The following is an 18,820-nucleotide window of genomic DNA, read 5'->3' on the forward strand; positions in this document are numbered from 1 at the left end:
AAAAAAAACATATCATTGTAAATGAGGGTGAGTGCAGAGTGGAGACTCAAAGACCATCAGTAGGCAACTGGGCACCCCCACCCCCTTACTGAAGGGTTGTGGGGAGGAGATGAGCCAGTCAGGATGCAGAGTAGCAACGATGAAACATATAACGTTCCTCTAGTTCTTAAATGCTTCCTCCCCCTAACTATCATGATCCCAATTCTACCTTACAAATCTGGCTAAACCAGAGAATGCACATTGGTACAGATAGCAAGTGGAAACACAGGGAATCCAGGATAGATGACCCCTTCAGGACCAGTGGTGAGAGTGGCGATGCCTGGAGGGTAGAAGGAATGTGGGGTGGAGAGGGGGATCCGATTACAACAATCTACATAAAACTTCCTCCCTGGGGGATGGACAACAGAGAAGTGGGCGAGGGGAGACGTCAGACAGTGTAACATACGACAAAATAATAGTGATTTATGAATCATGAAGGGTTCATGAGGGAGAGGGGAGTGTGGAGGGAAGGGGAAAAATGAGGAGCAAATATTAAGGTCTCAAGTAGAAGGCAAATGTTTTGGGAATGATGACGGCAACAAATGTACAAATGTGCTCGACACAAAGGATGGATGGATGGATTGTGATAAGAATTGTATGAGCCCCCAATAGAATGATTTTAAAGAAAAGAAAATGATGAAGCCAAAAAAAAGGGCAGAGTAATGGTTCTTAGTTCTGTGTGGTTCTTAGTTCTGTGTGCTGGCTGTGATGGTGACCAGTCTGCATACATAATAAAACTGCACAGATATGTGGACACACACAAATTACAACTGGAGAAATCTGGAAAAGGCTAGATTGTACCAACGTTGTATACTATCATTATGCAAGGTGTTGTCACAAAGGGGAATGTTTGTCTTATGAACTCTCTCTCTAGTATTTCTTACGACTCCATATGAATTTATGATAATCTCTTAATAACAAAGTGGGTTTTTAAATATTAGTAAATTCTTCCATTAAATGAAAGATAAACTTTATGGTAATTCCATCGCAAAAAAATACATAAAAATTTCGATAGGACTCTGAGGGACTCTGCATCTTAGAATCTATTGCCCACTTCTACAGATTCTCCTTTATTGTCCATGACAGCCGCCGGGCAAAGAGCAAAGACACAGCCATGTCCACTGGCTGTTAAACAATGAAGTCTTTATTGCCCATGCGGTTTGCTTTTTAAAAGTATGAATCAGAAATATATTATGTGGCATTAGCTAGATTGGAACTAAAGACCAAGACAATAAACTATATTTAACAGTTCTCATCTTTGCATGGCTAGATGCTAGATCTGGTTTTGTTTCTTGCTTCTTTCTATCTCCTGTACTTTCCATGTGCTCCACCAACAGTAAAAGATACTAATTTAAATACAGAAATTAAAAGTTCCACTTAGCAATCGATCAGCCTACCCTTCTAAGGACTAAAGTTTGGTACACAGCTAACGTTTTAGGAAACCCAGGGAACTTTGAGGGAACTTTGAGGGAACTTCAGCTCGTTATGCAGAGAAAACCTGCTGATTTATGCCACCATACCAAAAATTGTTTAAAAACACTGTCTTACCATAAGAGAATTCAATATGAAGGAAAAATGAGGCAGCTAGCCTACTAATTATAATTATTAGTATCATGACCTCGCTCCTATCCACGATCAAAACAAAGTAGAACAAAAATAATATAGAGCTCAGATCACACCAGAAACATTCATCTAAATGTCTGGCTAATTTTCATAGTTAATTGCATAAAATGCTTTGTAAAACAAAGATTATAGTGTGGCCTGTTATTTATACACAAATTGGCAAAGCCATTCTCTCTAAATTACAAAGCATATACATGAAAGGGCAAAGAAAAGATAAATCAATTCAGGAGAAAAAAGAATCACAGTGAAAACCTTATTTAACAGTTCTACTAAAGGCTATGTGTACTTCAAGTACCTGAAACAAGCTGACTGCACTGAATTTTATATTTATTGGCATTATGGCTTTTGCCTGCATTATATCATTACCTTTTTTTGTCCACTGGAGGCAAAGAAATATTGTTGCTTTTCCATTTAACCTTGACATTCTCCTGAAAAACAGTTCTATTCAAGGCAATGAAGTAGCGTTCTAAGACCACCAGCCTCTGCTTGAGTCTCAGGGCGGAGAGGGTAGTGGTAGCTGATTGAAAAGCCAGAGTTTGCTGTTCTTTGACCAGCACAGTAAGACATTCCTTCAGTTCACTCACATCTAAAAGGCAACAGGGGGAAAAAAAAACAATAACTAGCAAGAAATAATAATAATAATTTATAATTTATCAAAGGATCTCGAGGGGTGAGGGAGAGGGAGGGTAAAAGAAGAGCTGATCCAAGGACTCAAAATAAAGTAAACGTTGTACGGATTGTGATAAGAATTGTACAAGCCCCCAATAATAAAATGATTTTTTTAAAAAAAAACAAAAAGTAAATGCTTAGTATGAGTCAAAACCCATTTTATGCTTTTTACATTATCAGCTCAGTAATCCTCACATTCACCATCACAGGAATGGTATTATGTCTCCATTTTTTGGATGAGGAAACTGAGACACAGAACTTCCCAAGTGCTAGAGTAGTATGGCAGAACAGACTACTCCGAGCTACCAGGTTGCACGCTTCTCTGCAAGCATCAGAGTCTGCAAACAGACGCAAAGCCCATTTTCTAGACAGACAGAAAACTCTAGCCATCATTTTCATGTTATAAACCCACAGTAGATAACTGATATCCCAAGATTATGGATTTGAAGACAGTTAGATTTTGGTCCCGATTTCTTATTTGAGGGTGCCCAATAAATGGTGGCTCTAGATCACCATTTTCTTAACTTTCAATAACTATAGTTTTGCTTGTTTTAAAACTTGAAATGGAAAAACAAACCAAAAAATACATAAAGAATGGGAGTAATCTATTCTTTACCAAATGCTACAAATAGCACACCCTGTAACTCACTTTCAGGATTGCTCACAGGAATAGCTGTTAAATTATAGATCTTCATGTCCTGTAGCACTATAAACTACATCAAATCAACTGGGCATGATTCTCAGTGGTTTGGCCATTATGTTCATGTACTGATATAAGTTGGCAGATATATAATAATGTGTTCACCTCCTATAATATAATCAATCAGTCAGTGTAGGGAGAGCAAGATGGTGTGCAACACTTTCACTTTTATCTTACAAAAGGCAAAGGAGAGCGAAGCAAAGAGAGAGACACGTAGTGAATGAGGGGGGAAGTGCAGAGTGGAGGCCCAAAGCCCATTTGTCGGCCACTGGAGAGCCCCTTACAGAGGGGCCTAGGGGAGGAGATGAGTCAGTCAGGGTGCGATGTAGCACCGAGGAAGAACACAGCTTTCCCCCAGATTCTAAATGCATCCTCACCCCCAACTACCATGATCTGAATTCTACCTTGCAAGTCTGGATAGAGCAGAGGTTGTACACTGGTGCAGATAGGAGCTGGAGGCACAGGGAATCCAGGGTGGATGATACCTTCAGGACCAGGAGTGTGAGGGGTGATACTGGGAGGGTAGAGGGTGAGTGGGTTGGAAAGAGGGAACCAATTACAAGGATCTACATGTGACCTCCTCCCTGGGGATGAACAACACAGAAGGGGGTGAAGGGAGACGCCAGATAGGGAAAGATATGACAAAATAATGAGGAACGGGGAAGTGGGGAGGGAGGGGAAAAAAGAGGACCTGATGCAAAGGGCTTAAGTGGAGAGCAAATGCTTTGAAAATGATTAGGGCAAAGAACGTACAGATGTGCTTTTTACAATTGATGTATGTATATGCATGGATTGTGATAAGAGTTGTATGAGTCCCTAATAAAATGTTTTAAAAAAGAGAGAGAGAGACACGTCCTCAACATCAAAAAAGAAGACCCGGGAGCAGAGTGTCTCCTTTGGACCAACAGTCCTTGCATTAACAACTTCTAAGATCCAGGGGAGATTGACACCCAAGACGTAAGGAGATCTTCAAGGAATACCAGGCCCACAAATGCTAAGACAAGTCAAATATCTTTTCCCAGAGCTCACAGTAAGAGAAAACCTTCCCTAAACCCAGTGCCCTGAATTCAGTCTTCTAGCTTCCGAAGCTGTGAGAATAAAGTTGTTTGTTAAAGCCATACACTTGTGGTATTCTACTGTAACAATACTGGGTAAGACAAACAATGACCCATCGTTACTTTAATCACAAATGAAGGTTGTGATGAGTTGGGGGTGACTTCATGGTGGGTAACAAAAATGGATGATCCCTTCAGGACCAGTGGTGAGAGAGGCGATACCAGGAGGATGGAGGGAGGGTGGGGTGGAAAGGGGGAACCGATTACAAGGATCTACATGTAACCTCCTACCTGGGGGACAGAAAACAGAAAAGTAAGTGAAGGAAGACATCAGACAGTGTAAGATATAACAAAATAATAATAATTTATAAATTATCAAGTGTTCATCAGGGAGGGGGGAGCGAAGAGGGAGGGGGAAAATGAGAAGCTGATGCCAGGGCCTTAAGTGGAGAGCAAATGTTTTGAGAATGATGAGGGAAATGAATGTACAAATGTGCTGTACACAATTGATTTGTAATAAGGGCCGTATATTCCCCTAATAAAATGATTTTAAAAAAAAAAAGAAAAATGAGATTCTTAAGACAAAGCTGAAAATTAATACTATTTCTTCATACTTATTTTATATAATACAATGAGTATAACGGCATCTTTGGTGTCTAAAATAACATAAATAATAAGTATTTAATTTTAAATGTTCAAAAGCAGATATGAAAAACTTAAGAAAATATGAACAATATATAACCCAGAAATAAACATTAATAATATTTTGGAAGGTGTCCTTCCAAATAGCCTCTATGTCTATATATACTCAAAACTGCATAATGCATTTTAACTTTCACTTAAGTTTGTAGGGTTATCGCATTCCCATTCCAATGAACAAAGATCTATAACAATATTTAATATTTTTGTTTAAAGTGTTTAATCAGATTGAAGACATATTGTTCCATTACAAGTTTGCTGGCTATTATACAGAATACATTGGAAAGTAGGTTATTGCAGATGCAGTTAGGTTAAAATTTAACACCCTGTCATTTGAGCTACCTTTTAATCCATTTTAAATTTGTTCCAGTTTTTAATATTTTCTGCTTTCTTTTTGTTGAGGTTTTTATCTATTTTATTTTTTTATTGTTGTTAGGGGTTTTTAATTATTTTCTGTATGTGAAATCCAGGATAGGGAGCTCTACAGAGACAGTAGTTGCATGAATGGTTCCTTGGGATTGGGGCAGGGGAGGCTGTGGGGAAACGGGGAGCTAATAAGAAGGAGTACAAGGACGAAGAAGATGTTGTAAAACTGATGATGACGATGATTGTACAACTCTTCTTAATATGACTGAACTATTGAATTGTCTGACATGTGAATTATACGCCAATAAAAGTCTTTAAATTAAAAAATAAAGTAAAATTGTGCTTTGGGTAATAGAATAGAACAAATGGTCCTCACTCATGGTTCACTGCCTTAAATTCTAAGTGAGACAGAAATCATCAAAACACGACAGTTCCACCTGGCTTGCAGAAAGCTATGAAAGCCCAACTTCATTTGCAGGGCTCACACATGGACCATGCTAAATGGGGAAAACCTCAAAACATTCCCCCTGAGAATGGGAACTAGACAAAGATGGCCCTTATCACCACTCTTATTCAACACTGTTACAAGTTTTAGCCAGAACCATCAGATATCAGAAAGAATCAAAGGAACACAAACAGCGAAAGAAGAGTGAACCTCTCATCTGCAGATAACACAATTCTATATTTAGAGAACCCCAAGGACTCCATACAAAGACTGCTGGAGTTCTAGGTGCAAGAATCTCTTGCCTGGTATTGCTTAAAATATCACTGTGGTATTTTTATCTTGATATTACTATTGTTTATCCTTACCACTTCATTTAGTTTTTGTTCCTTATTGTTTATGTTGGGTTTAACAGTTTATAAAGGACAGAGGAGTGGATGCATAGCGATAAAAACTGATGCAAGGATTTTAGGAGATGTATGTTGGGGGGGTAGAGGGTGAGATTTGGGGAGTCAATAGTGAAGGTGGGATGGAGAAGGGGCACTAGAACTGAATGTGATTAAACAGCTCATTTTAAAGGTGACTTAGTCATGGGGGGGAGAAAATGTTCTGAAATTGATTGTGGTAATGATTGTACAAGTCTTCACATGATTGAACGGTTGAATTGTATGACGTGAATTATGTGCCAATAAAAATGAAAAAATATAGTTGGTGACAATTTATAATTGGTGACAATTTAGGAATATAGTTGGTGCCAATTAAAATCAAAAAATATAGTTGGTGACAATTTAGGAATTGGATTATGTGCCAATAAAAATGAAAAAATATAGTTGGTGACAATTTAGGAATTGGGTACAGTGGCAGGTAACAAGATTAACAAACAGAATTCAATTGGATTCCCGATTACCACCAGATTCCAAAAAAGACACGAAGAAAACAATCCCATTTACAATAGCCACACAAACAATGAACTACTTAGAAAAACATAACAAAATACCTATACAAAGAAAACTACAGAACATTACTACAAGAAACCAAGAGATCTATACAAAAACTATCCCATGTTCATGAACAAGTAGACTCAAAATAGTGAAAATGTCAACACTACCTAAAGCAATCTATAAATACAATGAAATTACACTCCAAATCCCCACTGCCTTCTTTTAAGAAATGGAAAAAGCTAATGTCCAATGTGATATGAGGAAGGAAGAAACCCAGACTAAGCAAAGAACTTTAGAAGAACATAGGTAGAGCCCAGCACCACCTGACTGCAAAGCCTATCACACAGCATAGCCCAATCTGGTACCATGGCAGATACGCAGACCAATGGAACAGTGTAGAAAATCAAGAAATAAAACCATCCACCTACAGACAATGGTCAAGAAAAGACCAAAAAACATTAAATGAGTAACGGACAAATCTTCAACAATGGATGCTGAAAAATTAGATCTACATCTGCAGAAGAATGAAATAAGATCCACACTTCACCCATGAAAAACGGAAAAGAAAAAGATTTCAAGATGGATTGCAGGCCTAAATGTAAACCTCAAAGCTATAATGATCATCAACGAGAAAATTGGGACACATTTAAGGGCATATTGCAGGGCACAGACAGACTACTAGGCATGATGAAGGTATCACACACAGAAGAAAAACACAGATGACTGGGACCTAGTAAAAATAAAACACTTATACATATCAAAAGAATAAAACAAGAGCCCACAAACTAGGAAAAAATTCCTTAGCAATGACACAACAGAAAAGGGATTAATCACTAAAATATATAAAATTCTGCAACATTTCTCCCAGAAGCAACAAAGCCCACACGGAAGCAGCACACCAACATGGGTGACCGTGAAGGGCAGAGGAGACCAGGTCTCAAACAACAAAGGCAGGGGGTGGGGGGGAATCACATCACCGTGAATGAGGGGGGGGGTGTGATGGGGACCCAATGCCCATCTGTAGACAGCTGGACATCCCTACAGAGGCGTAGTGGGGAGGAGATGAGTCACTCAGGGTTCAGTGTAGCAACAATGAAACTCAAAACCTTCCTCTAGTTCTTGAACGCTTCCTCCCCTCCCAATTATCATGACCCCAATTCTACCTTGCGGACCTGGTTAGACCAGAGGATGTACAGTGGTACAATAGGGATCTGGAAACACAGGAAATCTAGGACGGACGAACCCCTCAACATCAGTGGTGGGAGTGGCGACACCAGGAGGGAAGGGGTGTAGAAAGGGAGAAACGATCTCGGAGAACTATGTGTAACCTCCTCTCTGGGAGATGGGCAATGGGAAGGTGGGTGAGGGGAGATGCCGCGCAGTGTAAGATAATTATTTATAAACTATTAGGGAGCCCCCCCCCTGAAGGGGGGAGTGGGGAGGGAGGGAGAGGGGGAAAAAGGGAAACCGAGCTGATTCCAGGAACCCAAGTGGAAGGCGAATTTAGAGAATGACGAGGGCAATGAATGTATAAGGGTGCTTTGCTCAATTGATGTATTATAGATTGTGGTAAGAGTTGTATGAGCCCCAATAAAAAGATTTATTTAAAAAATAAATAAATTCTGCAACATTTCAACAAGAAACAAGAGATCCAATTAAAAGGTAAGCAAAAGATATGAAGAGAGAACAACACCAGAAAAGACACTCAAATGGTTAACACATAAGAAAAAGCTACATTTGGGCGATGTTCATGAAGACATCGATGAGATAGCACCTTACACCCACACAATAGCAAAATGCAAAGCAAACAACAAATGCCGGAGAGGATGTGGAGAGATTGGAACTGTCATACAGACCACGAGTGGTCTTGCAAACATGTATAACCATTATGGAAAGCTACACTGAACCTACAGAGACTAGAAAGACCACATGACCCAGCAATACCTCTGGTTGGGCATAAACCTCAAGGAAGCAGGAAAAAGAACAGGAACAGACATGCTTCTCTCGTGTTTACAGCAGCAAAGTCCGCAGTAGTAAGAAGCTGTAAACAACCCAAATTCCCATCGGTAAACGAATGGCTAAAGGGACCCTGATACATACACACAATAGAATACTATGCACCCATTAAGGTGTTAAATCCGTGAATCGCCCCATGACGTGGGAGGGGCTGGAATCCAAGTCGAGGTGGAAGGGAGCATGTACATCTCAAGAAAGCAATTACATTTCGGATAGTGAGCAAAATGGAAAGAGCAACCTCCCATCAAGACAAAATGCTTAGTAATACCTACATCGAAGCCCAGGGGAGAACACACCCCACACTATGTTCCTAACTGGACAACATTGACACAGATTCTATTCAGGCCCTCGTGGCCCTGGCCGAGCCCTATAGATTACTAGGACTTCAGACAGTGTCCTTTCAACCTCCTTCAGAAACCACACCAGAAAGATTCCACGTGAAACCCCACTAAATGAACTGGGCTTTTCCTCAAACTCACCTGAGGCAGATTTAAGGGACCAGCATATTCCCACGGACTAAAGGCTGAAAAGTCCTAGTGTGAAAAGGAGCAGAGCTACGCAAGACATCTCCCTTTCAACTGGAGAGCAGATCTCCTCACAAAGCCACTAAACTGTATCATGTCTTACACCTACTGCTGTCTGAACCGGATTCTCTGTTGTCCGTCCCCCTGGGAGGGGGTGTATCAGTTCTAAACATAGGGAATGACTACATCAAAACAGCCAAATCACTGAGAATCATGGTTAAGAAGTGGACGCTCAATTTTAACAATGACAGTCAACTGCTTGTCAATTTTGTACATGTACACACCTCCCAAAATCCTATATAATCTCTAAATGAAGACTATTATAAAGTCAAACTGGCACCTAACACAATTCAACAAACACACTGTGATGGTTGCGGACTGTGTCAACCAGACACTCCTGGATAAGGTAGGGGTAGGGCCCAACCTATTGGGTCACACCCTGATGATACTTCCTTCATGTCCTAAGCCTCTTTGTATAGTGAGTGAGAAACACTGGGAAATGACTCTCTCTGATCCTTCACCTTCCTGCTTGCTGGGACTTTGCCCCACCTGGGACACCCAACCCTGAGAGCTGTCAGCACCCTGCCGTGTTTCCACTGACTTTGGCTCCGTGAGACTCTGCACTGAATAGCCTGTGAGCTTCCTATTTCATGGTTCACCTTTCTGCATCACCAATCCGTCTGCAGCTATGGAAATCTGAACATGGTCCTGGCTTGCATCGGATTTAAGGACTTGAGTTGGACTAGGTTGCAATGCCTTCTTGATTAAAAAAAAAACTACTTATTTAATATAAAGCTATTTCTTACACATATAATTAGTGTCACTGGATATGTTTCTATAGACAACCGGCCCAATACACACACAGGCACAACCAAAAACATTCTAGCTTCATTTACATCTTATATTTTGTAAGTAGCAAAAAACAAAAAAATTTAATGAGTACATACAAGGAAAACATGTTCATAACAATCATCTTCCCTGTTACTGCTGACAGTCGCATGGTCACGGTGGTCATTAAAACTGGCTTCTTCCTCCATGCATTCCGTATTCCCTTTGGTCTCAGCAGGCACATCAGCTGGTCAGGGACCTGATGACCCACTTTCATTGTGAAAGCAGTCATGTCAGAAATGGAATGCTGAATTTTCCACTGAATTTAGTCACAAGGCACAGTAGTACTAAAAGATATCCTACAGAAGCTCCTGCATTCCAGGAATTCTTTTTTTTTAACCAAGATTATGTAGCATCAATGCAATTTCCTCTTGGCAATCAGGCTCAATCAATCACACTAGCTAATACATTAACTCTCTTTTTTCCCCAGAGATATGAGGAGCCCAAGGTGAGCAGGTGACATTCTTAACATCCAGTTCAATGCATCACTATTTTGTCTCCAGGTGAGAGTATTTCTCCCAAAACCAACAAATTTGCAAAGTACACAGTTGCAGCAACAAAAAGCAAAAATTTCCAAGTGGGTCACTAGACGTAATAGTGAATGGTGTCACTTCCATATCTACTCCTTGGTTTTTAGATTTGTAAATCCTGATTATAATAGAAACTATAGTATCTGGCTTAGAGCATGCATAAAATATTACCCCAATCCTTCCTTGAGGGTTAGTTCCACTTAGCTAACATCCTGGTTGGGTCTTCTGAAGGCCACTGTACAGTTCTATCAATTTCACTTCATCAGTACAACGAAAAACATGGTAAAACTCGTGATTTCTATACGCACAGGCCCATGGAAATATTCCATTTGCCTTGAATGAATCTCTTAATCCAAGGCAATATTGCATGGAATACAATGACAAGTCAATAGGCATCCTGTATGGTAGTTTGGGCAGAAGTTTTTCATGCAGAGAAGAAAATTCATAACCAGCATAAATGAATATTCCAATAAGAAAACCCTCTTTTCTGATCAAATAATAATAATTTATAAATTATCAAGGGTTCATGGGGAGGGGGGAGGGAGAGGGAAAATGAGGAGCTGATACCAAGGGCTCAAGTAGAAAGCAAATGTTTTGAGAATGATGAGGGTAACAAATGTACAAAAGTGCTTGAAACAATGGATAGATGAATGGATTGTGATAAGATTTGTACGAGCCCCCAATAAAATGATTTTTTTTTAAAAACACCCTCTTTTCTATGATGGAAGTGGTCACATATAATCAACCTGTCACCAAGTTGCTGGCTGTTTACTGGGAAGAATGGTTCCCCATCACAGACTTAGTGTTGTTCTCGGTGGCGAGCACACTGGGCACTTAACAGTGGTGGTAGCCAAACAGGCCTTAAGAGGAAGTCAATGTTGCTAAACCCATGCATAACCTCCATGCCTGCCCCCAGCATCACCATGTTCTGGAGTCCATTAAGCAACGACTGCAATGGATGGATGAGGAGTTGCTATAAAATGTTTCATCCGATCCACTTGCTTGTTAAAAGTCTCCTCTGCCAACGTCACCCTTTGGTGAGGAACTTCACTTTTTGGTCCATTCAGAGAGGTTTCTCTACATATTTCCAAAACTTCCTTATCACCAATTTCCTAATCACATTCTATCCAAGGCCTTGATCATCCAACCACATTGGCCACAGCTCATGGATCAGTTACAATCAAACATGTGGATATTTCTGTATCCACGCAAAATGAACAAGCAAGGGTAGTGCTCAATGCACCAGAAAATAAAATTTGCATCTGAAACTTCTTAAAATTTAAATAATATATTCATCAAAAGACTTTATCAAAAGAAGAAATGAGGCAACCTATAAGCTAGGAAATTATCATCAGGAATATAACAAATAAGGGTCTAATACTGAAAGTATATAGAAAACTTATAATTTGACAACAAAAAGGCTTTAACGCAATCAAAAAATATAGCTTACAAAGTTCATGTTCTACATTCTATTGACATGAGGAATATCTGAGATATAAAGGCCTGTGAGCAGCCATCTAAGATAAAAGGACTGGCCTCCTGATGTCAGCAATTAAAGAGTATGAAAGTAACTAAAATCACAGATGAAAACAAGTCTGCAAGACTAAAGACCTACCCAGTCATAACTTACTTACCCTGAAACTACAACAAGATAGTGCCTGGCTACCTACAACCATAAACCAATCAAACCAAGGGCCTAACAGATGATCCTGGTTAGAACAGGGGGAAAATGCACAAAACACTATTTCTTTAACATGGTCAGACAAATTGTAAGTAAGATTATTAGTTTTTTGTTTGTTTTTGCTTTATTTCCTCCAACCTTTTGATATGTAATTCACATATCAGACACTTCCATAGTCCAGTCATACTTAAAGAGTTGTGCATATATCACCACAATCAGTTCCAGAACTTCCTCCACCTTCCGGGACTCATTATTTGCTCCCCATTTCCTTCAGCCTATGTCACCAGCACCCCTGTAAATCCAAGAAGCCACTACCAACAGTTGTGAGGTTCACACATCTGTCCCACCCTAAGCTTCATATAATAGGAAACATAACGAGTAAAAAATTAACACAGCAAATACGCTGAAAAAGAAAGAAAAGACCCATAACAAGATTAAAATAAACCACAGGGAAAAACCTCCGTCAAGAAAAAAAGCAGGAAACGCCTCTGAGACATACTTGGTGTACCATGTAAGTCACACACTTAAACTGTAGAGTGACTTGTTTGTTGTACAGTCCCAGAGGGTGCAACCATCTGTTAGGCAGCTTAGCCTAGGGAATTGGGAAGTCCATTTACGCATGCCTAGGAGAGTCAGCAAAGGACAAAGCTGGATTTTCCAGCCGGTGGGCTGGGATGGGCGTTACACCTGGATCAGCCTACCTGGGCCAGGTGATTGCAATTCAGCCAATGTGATCGACCTGGGGTCGTTCACCACACCTCCCCCGGGAACCCTTGAAAAGGCAGGGACCGGAAGGAAGAGGCTCTTGGTCTCTTGGTCTTGTCTTGCTTGGGTGGTCTGGTCGTCTTCGTGGGAGGGGGGAGATCCTTGCGTGACCTAGCAGTCTCTGCAGGCCGCATGGTCAAAGGAATCCTATGGGTGCCGCGTAAAACCTGATGCTTCTTTGAACTTTCATTAAATTCACTTGGATCACGAGCCCGGCTTCGGCGTAAAATCTTTCTCGTGTGGAGCCAAGGACCGAGGCTGAAATCTAGTCCCGGAGAGAGACCTTACACATCCACGTTATAACATTCCCATTTTTCCAAAAAGAAACGTCATACACCTCCTCCCTGGGAGAGGGATGGCAGAGAAGGGGGGGAAGGGAGACTCCGGATAGAGCAAGATATGACAAAATAACGATGTATGAATTGCAAAGGGCACATGAGGGAGGGGGGAGCGGGGAGGGAGGGGGAAAAAAAAAAGAGGACCTGATGCAAAGGGCTTAAGTGGAGAGCAAATGCTTTGAGAATGATTGGGGCAGGGAATGTATGGATGTGCTTTATGCAATTGATGTATGTATATGTATGGATTGTGATAAGAGTTGTATGAGTCCCTAATAATATGTAATAAAAGAAAAGGGAAAAAAAAAAGAAAGAAAAGAAAATGATTAGGGCAAAGAATGTACAGAAGTGCTTTATACAATTGATGTATGTGTATGTATGGACTGTGATAAGAGTTGTATGAGCCCCTAATAAAACGTTTAAAAAAGAAAAAGAAACACGTCATACATAACAAGGACAGAGCAAGGACTTTCTACCTGCTAGGGGAATACACAAAGGATCTGTGAGAACAAGCTTGGTAAACACTGTAACCTTGAAACCAGGCTCTGATGAACATCTGAAGCATCCTGACACAGAACTGTAATTTGAGATAAATATCAAACATGCTGACTCTGAGCAAGAGCTGAAATGAATCTGACAGAAACTGCCAGAGACCCAAGGACAAACTGAGTAACTAATTAGAAGGCAGTCTGACCATCTAAAGAGCTGGGACTCCATCCCCTTTGATTATGCCTTTACAAACGAGAAATATTCCGGTAAATAAGATCCATTCTCAGTTCCTATGGGGAACTCTTTGCTCCAGTGGCGTATCTTGTTTATACTTAAGGTCCCCATGTCACCTCGAGAGAAGCACGGCTTCCTTTATTTTTGGAGTGACTCTATGCTTCAATAAAACTTTGACTTGCGTCTTCGCTGCAGTGTGGATATGAGTGTGTGAGCACTGCTTAATGCTGCCTCCTTACAAATGAGACGAAGCATCGTGCTAGTCCCCCAGGAACAACAAGCCGGTGACAAATGCCACATAAGCAGTTTCTCTGGATTGCCCTTCCAAGTTCTCCCCCAACTCCCAGTTCTGGGATCTATTTCGATTTCTACAGATTTGTCCATTTTGAACGTTTGATGTCAGCAGTACTGTGATGGTTAAGGTTGCATTCAATGTCAATTTGTCTGGGCCATGGTTCTCAGAAGTTTGGCAAGATTACTGTAGAGCTGTCATAAACCAATGTTTTTGAGACACCAAATAGACATGTGTTAAGATAGAGGTGGAATAAAACAAATGCCAACACACTTGGGGATCTCCAAGAAGCCAGAAAGCAGAAGCTGTAAAAACAAGTACCTTGCTATAGAAACAGAGACAAGGACCACCCTCAAGCCAATTCTCTTAATTCAACTTTGTAGCCTCTGCTGGGGCTATCTGATAAGCATTAGACTGGAAGTTCAAAAGCACTAGGTGTTCCAAAGGGCAAAGATGAGGCTATCTTCACACATAAAGATCTGCGTCCTCAGAAACTCAATTAAGGTCACCATAGGTCTGAATCTACTCAAATGGTGTGGGAGTGGTTACCCTCCTAAACGGGGATAAAATACATCTGTTGTTAAAAGGTATTTCCTGCACATCAGAACTAGACAACTAAAACAACAGTGAATTCTCCTTGTAAACCAGTACATCCACTCTGGAAAGCGTGCTTCCTCAAACTATCAGGAACAGAAACACCATAGGACTAAGATATCCTCGTCTATCCTCAGCATATATCCTACAAGAAAAAGGAACACAGGACAAACAGCCGTCTGCGCACTCACGTTTATCCCAGCAAGGCTCACAGTAGCAAGAAGATGGAAACAACTTGAAAGGCCATCAAGGGAAGACAGGATAAACGGGTACATACACACAAGGGAATACGATGCATCACCAAAGAATAATGATGTGAAACACTTCATGACATGAATGGATCAGATGGACATATGCTAAGTGAAGTTAGTCGATCACAAGTGGACAAATATTTTAACACATTGCGGACGAATCCAGTTTACTCGTGCTTTGCGTGCCATCTGTTACGGACAGAACATGAGATAACTCATGATTTCTAGACGTTGTCTTCAGATGCCATGTGCTTGGATATATTTTAACTACTTCGTCTACTTAGGTATTTACTGTCTGGTAAAAGCATGGACACCCTTCCCCCAGACTGAGTTTCCCAGAAATGGGCTAGTTCTGCGAACAACTGTACCCTCTAAAAGCACAGACCACCCATTTCATTGTTTCTAGAACCAGAACAGGCTGACCTTGTACAACGAGCAAACAGTCACGTAAGCCCCAGTGAGCAAAACCGCACCTTATGTCAACAATCCAGAAGCTTCAACAGACGGGGTATAAAAAACACCTCAAGCACTCCACTTTACTGTGGGCTGCTGAACCCGTCCACTTGTCCCCAATGAAGCCTGCTTCTAAAACTTTGCCAATTGGATCTTTGGTTCTGTTTTGCGCCCCAATAAACCTTATATTTGCATCAGTAGTAAATGTATCAAACTCGATTGTCTTCATGTTCTTTTTGTTTATTTAGCATTTTAGTGTATTTTGGTTAAATCGAACAGTTACTATTTGTTTGAATTGTTTTGCAAGGAGTTGTGCACTTACCATGATCAAACCTCAGTGAATGTAAAGCATCGCCTAAATCCCTCAAGTGGTCTCCCGTTACACAAAAAGACATGAAAATTCTTAACCCTAATTCTTCTAATTTTTCAAAGTAATATGGACTAGGTTGATTATTTTTACAAGTTTATAATTTCATGAGGATTATAGTTCATAAAAGAAATAACATTCTGCATACATTGCAAAATATTGTTTCATAATGTAAGACTTTTATATTCAAAAACTGAAAGCTATAAATAAATGATAAAAAGTTGATGAGATTTAAACCCATTTATAGTTTAATGCAAAAAAAAAAAAACCAGCTGAAAAAATACCTGGCCACTTGGGTAAGTTAGTAAAAAAAAAAAATCGTCTTCAATGTGTTAAGAGACCACTACTATATTTTTAAAAATCAAAGGTTTTCATATCAAAAGAAACACACTCATGACAACAAGGGGTGGGAGATAAAGGAGGGAAGGGGAAATAATAGGATAAAGGATAAACAGACTTGAAAACTAACTGCCCTCTAGTCAATGACAACTGAGAGACCCTAGAGAACATCCTATCACATGGGAAATTGAAGAGAAAGGGTGGGGCAGGGACAGGGTAAGCCAGTAAGAGGTTTAAATTGTTTAATGCAAAAATGATGATCTGATAAATATACCCCCACCTAATCCACAATAAAAAGTTATAAAAATAAGTAAAACAGTGTTTAAAGGATAATTTATAACTTTGAAGACTTGTATTAGAAAAGAAGATCTAAATATCAATGCTCTAAGCTTGTCTTATAGAATCAGAAACAGAACAGCAAATAAAATCTAAGGTGAGCAGTAGAAAAGAAATAATAAAAGACAAAGAAAAAATAAAGAAGCAACAAAAATGAGAAAAAAAGAAAACAATCCCAAAACTGGCTCTAAAAGAGGGTTGAAAAATCAATTATATGGATAATTTTCCAGCTATAATGATCAAATAAATAGAAGATACAAATTATCAATATAAAGAATAAAAAGACATGACCTAACAAAACTCACAGTCTGACTCTAAGAGTCACACATTACAGAGACAAAACCTCCACAAGGTAACAGCCATCTCATTAAGTAGTGAATTTTATGGAACTTTGACAGACTAAAAGTAATCTTTGTGAGGCTCACTATTATTGTAGGCTGCATTCCTTGGCCATTATAAATTGTTTCTAAAAAAATTTACATTAATAAAACTTCTAACAGTAATCTATGAAAATGACACTTCTTAGCAACTAACCAGTAGATGATACAATTCCGAAAGTATCTAGAAAACTGCTAACACTAGCACTTTGAACATGCCAGGCAATTCTGAAAGCACTTTCCTGTGAGAATTCATTGACTACAATAATCTTAAGAAACAGGTGCTATTTCTAGCAAGAAAAAAAGTCTGAATACATGTGGGATACAGAAGGGTTTCTCCCAAGCTGTCTCCCCCAAATATATGGCAAACATAACTGTTTGCGAATGACCATACACTTGAAGGTCATCAGAAGTAGGTCAGGGGTTGTTCTTCCTAAGAGCTATCAGCCATCTAGAGCAAGCAGACTCCACTGTTTACCCCACAACAAATAGGGCCCACTGCCTTCTGATAAGGATAGTAGTTGACTGTTTCCTTGTAGGAGACCCCAGAGAGGTCAAGCCCGCCCAAGGGTGACCAAGGTTAGGCTGCCAACATGAATCTAGGATCCTCCCATCTTGTCACATGTATACCCCCAATCCCTCCTCTTCCTATTGCATGTATTTCCCTAAACCACCTCCTCTCATTAGTGTATTACCTATAGCACAACCTCTTCCTGTGACGAATGTCCTCACCTGTAATTAGGGGGCTTGCATGTCCCCAGAGAAGATAAAAGCCTGGGATAGTCTTAAAGATCTCTCGCTCCCTCCATGTGGACCATCAAGTGGGGCTGAGGTGAGCATGCTACCATGAATTGTGCCTGACTCCATTTATTTCAATACTTCTCTTCTATCTCTCATGCTCTCTGTAACTTTACTATGATCTTTACTTATTATCACTGTACAATTGCGCCTATTGGACCCGTAATGATGTATTAGGGGCTGGTTTCCCCTGGCAAATACACACACCAAATTTATAATAGCAGTTAAGTCTTGAGAGAAAACTAGAATTAGGGTAGGTAGTCTTGCAAGATTTCCACTTTAAATTTGTCCATTTCATAAGAAAACATTCACTTATTCCCCCGACATTAAAATGATCTGAAACAAAAATGCATCCATATAAAAAACTGAATTACACTTAGTATCAAAGAGTGAACAGAGGAATTTTACTTGCATATAGAGAGAAATGCATTACAATTAAGGAATGTCCAGATCGAGCTTTACAGACTAAGGACATGTCAGGCTGGCACAGTACCTGGCTGCTTGCCCCAGACCCAGCTCTCAAGAATGGTTTTGGCCTCATAGGCGGGCACAGAAGTCTCTTCTTCATCTCTTTTCTCTTTACCATTCAGGTCTTCTTTCTTTGTCCCACTTTGGCTATCAGCACCATCATCTAGAGAATTGAAAATTAGATCTGTAAATACTTTCCCAGACACAGCATTCACTCATTCTCTTGGCAAATGTCCATCCCAGAAACCAATATACTATGCAATTGAATGTGCAATTATAAAGACATGAGTATACGAACCATAGCTATGATATGTACATTGTAATTTACATAGACAGGCATGATGGGACCTTTTTCACAGGGAAATCAACCTATCACTGAAATTCTCCTTTGAAACACGTCTTTCAAAATAATATTCTACAGACTTCCTAATATGGTTCACAACTCAAAACCTTAGGCTTTAAACTTAATTAGTTGGATTATACAAGATTTCCTTTACTGGTGCTTCCTAATGCTCATATCAGGCAGGGGTCCTCAAACTTTGTAAACAG

The 18,820-nt window shown here is 39.9% G+C and overlaps 1 protein-coding gene across 4 annotated transcripts in view; it reads right to left on the reverse strand.

Annotated features, from left to right (window-relative positions):
• Positions 1–18,820, reverse strand: part of HERC2 (HECT and RLD domain containing E3 ubiquitin protein ligase 2) — a 244,592-nt gene that overhangs the window by 206,519 nt on the left and 19,253 nt on the right. For all 4 annotated transcript variants that reach the window (XM_075535640.1, XM_075535641.1, XM_075535637.1 and 1 more), the window contains exons 5-6: positions 18,297–18,434; positions 2,029–2,248 (exon numbers count right to left, since the gene is read on the reverse strand). In XM_075535640.1, coding sequence (XP_075391755.1) covers positions 2,029–2,248; positions 18,297–18,434 — 358 coding nt within the window. The remainder of the gene's footprint in view (positions 1–2,028; positions 2,249–18,296; positions 18,435–18,820) is intronic.

This window comes from Tenrec ecaudatus, chromosome 17, assembly GCF_050624435.1.
Source record: "Tenrec ecaudatus isolate mTenEca1 chromosome 17, mTenEca1.hap1, whole genome shotgun sequence".
NCBI classification, from domain to species: Eukaryota; Metazoa; Chordata; class Mammalia; order Afrosoricida; family Tenrecidae; genus Tenrec; species Tenrec ecaudatus.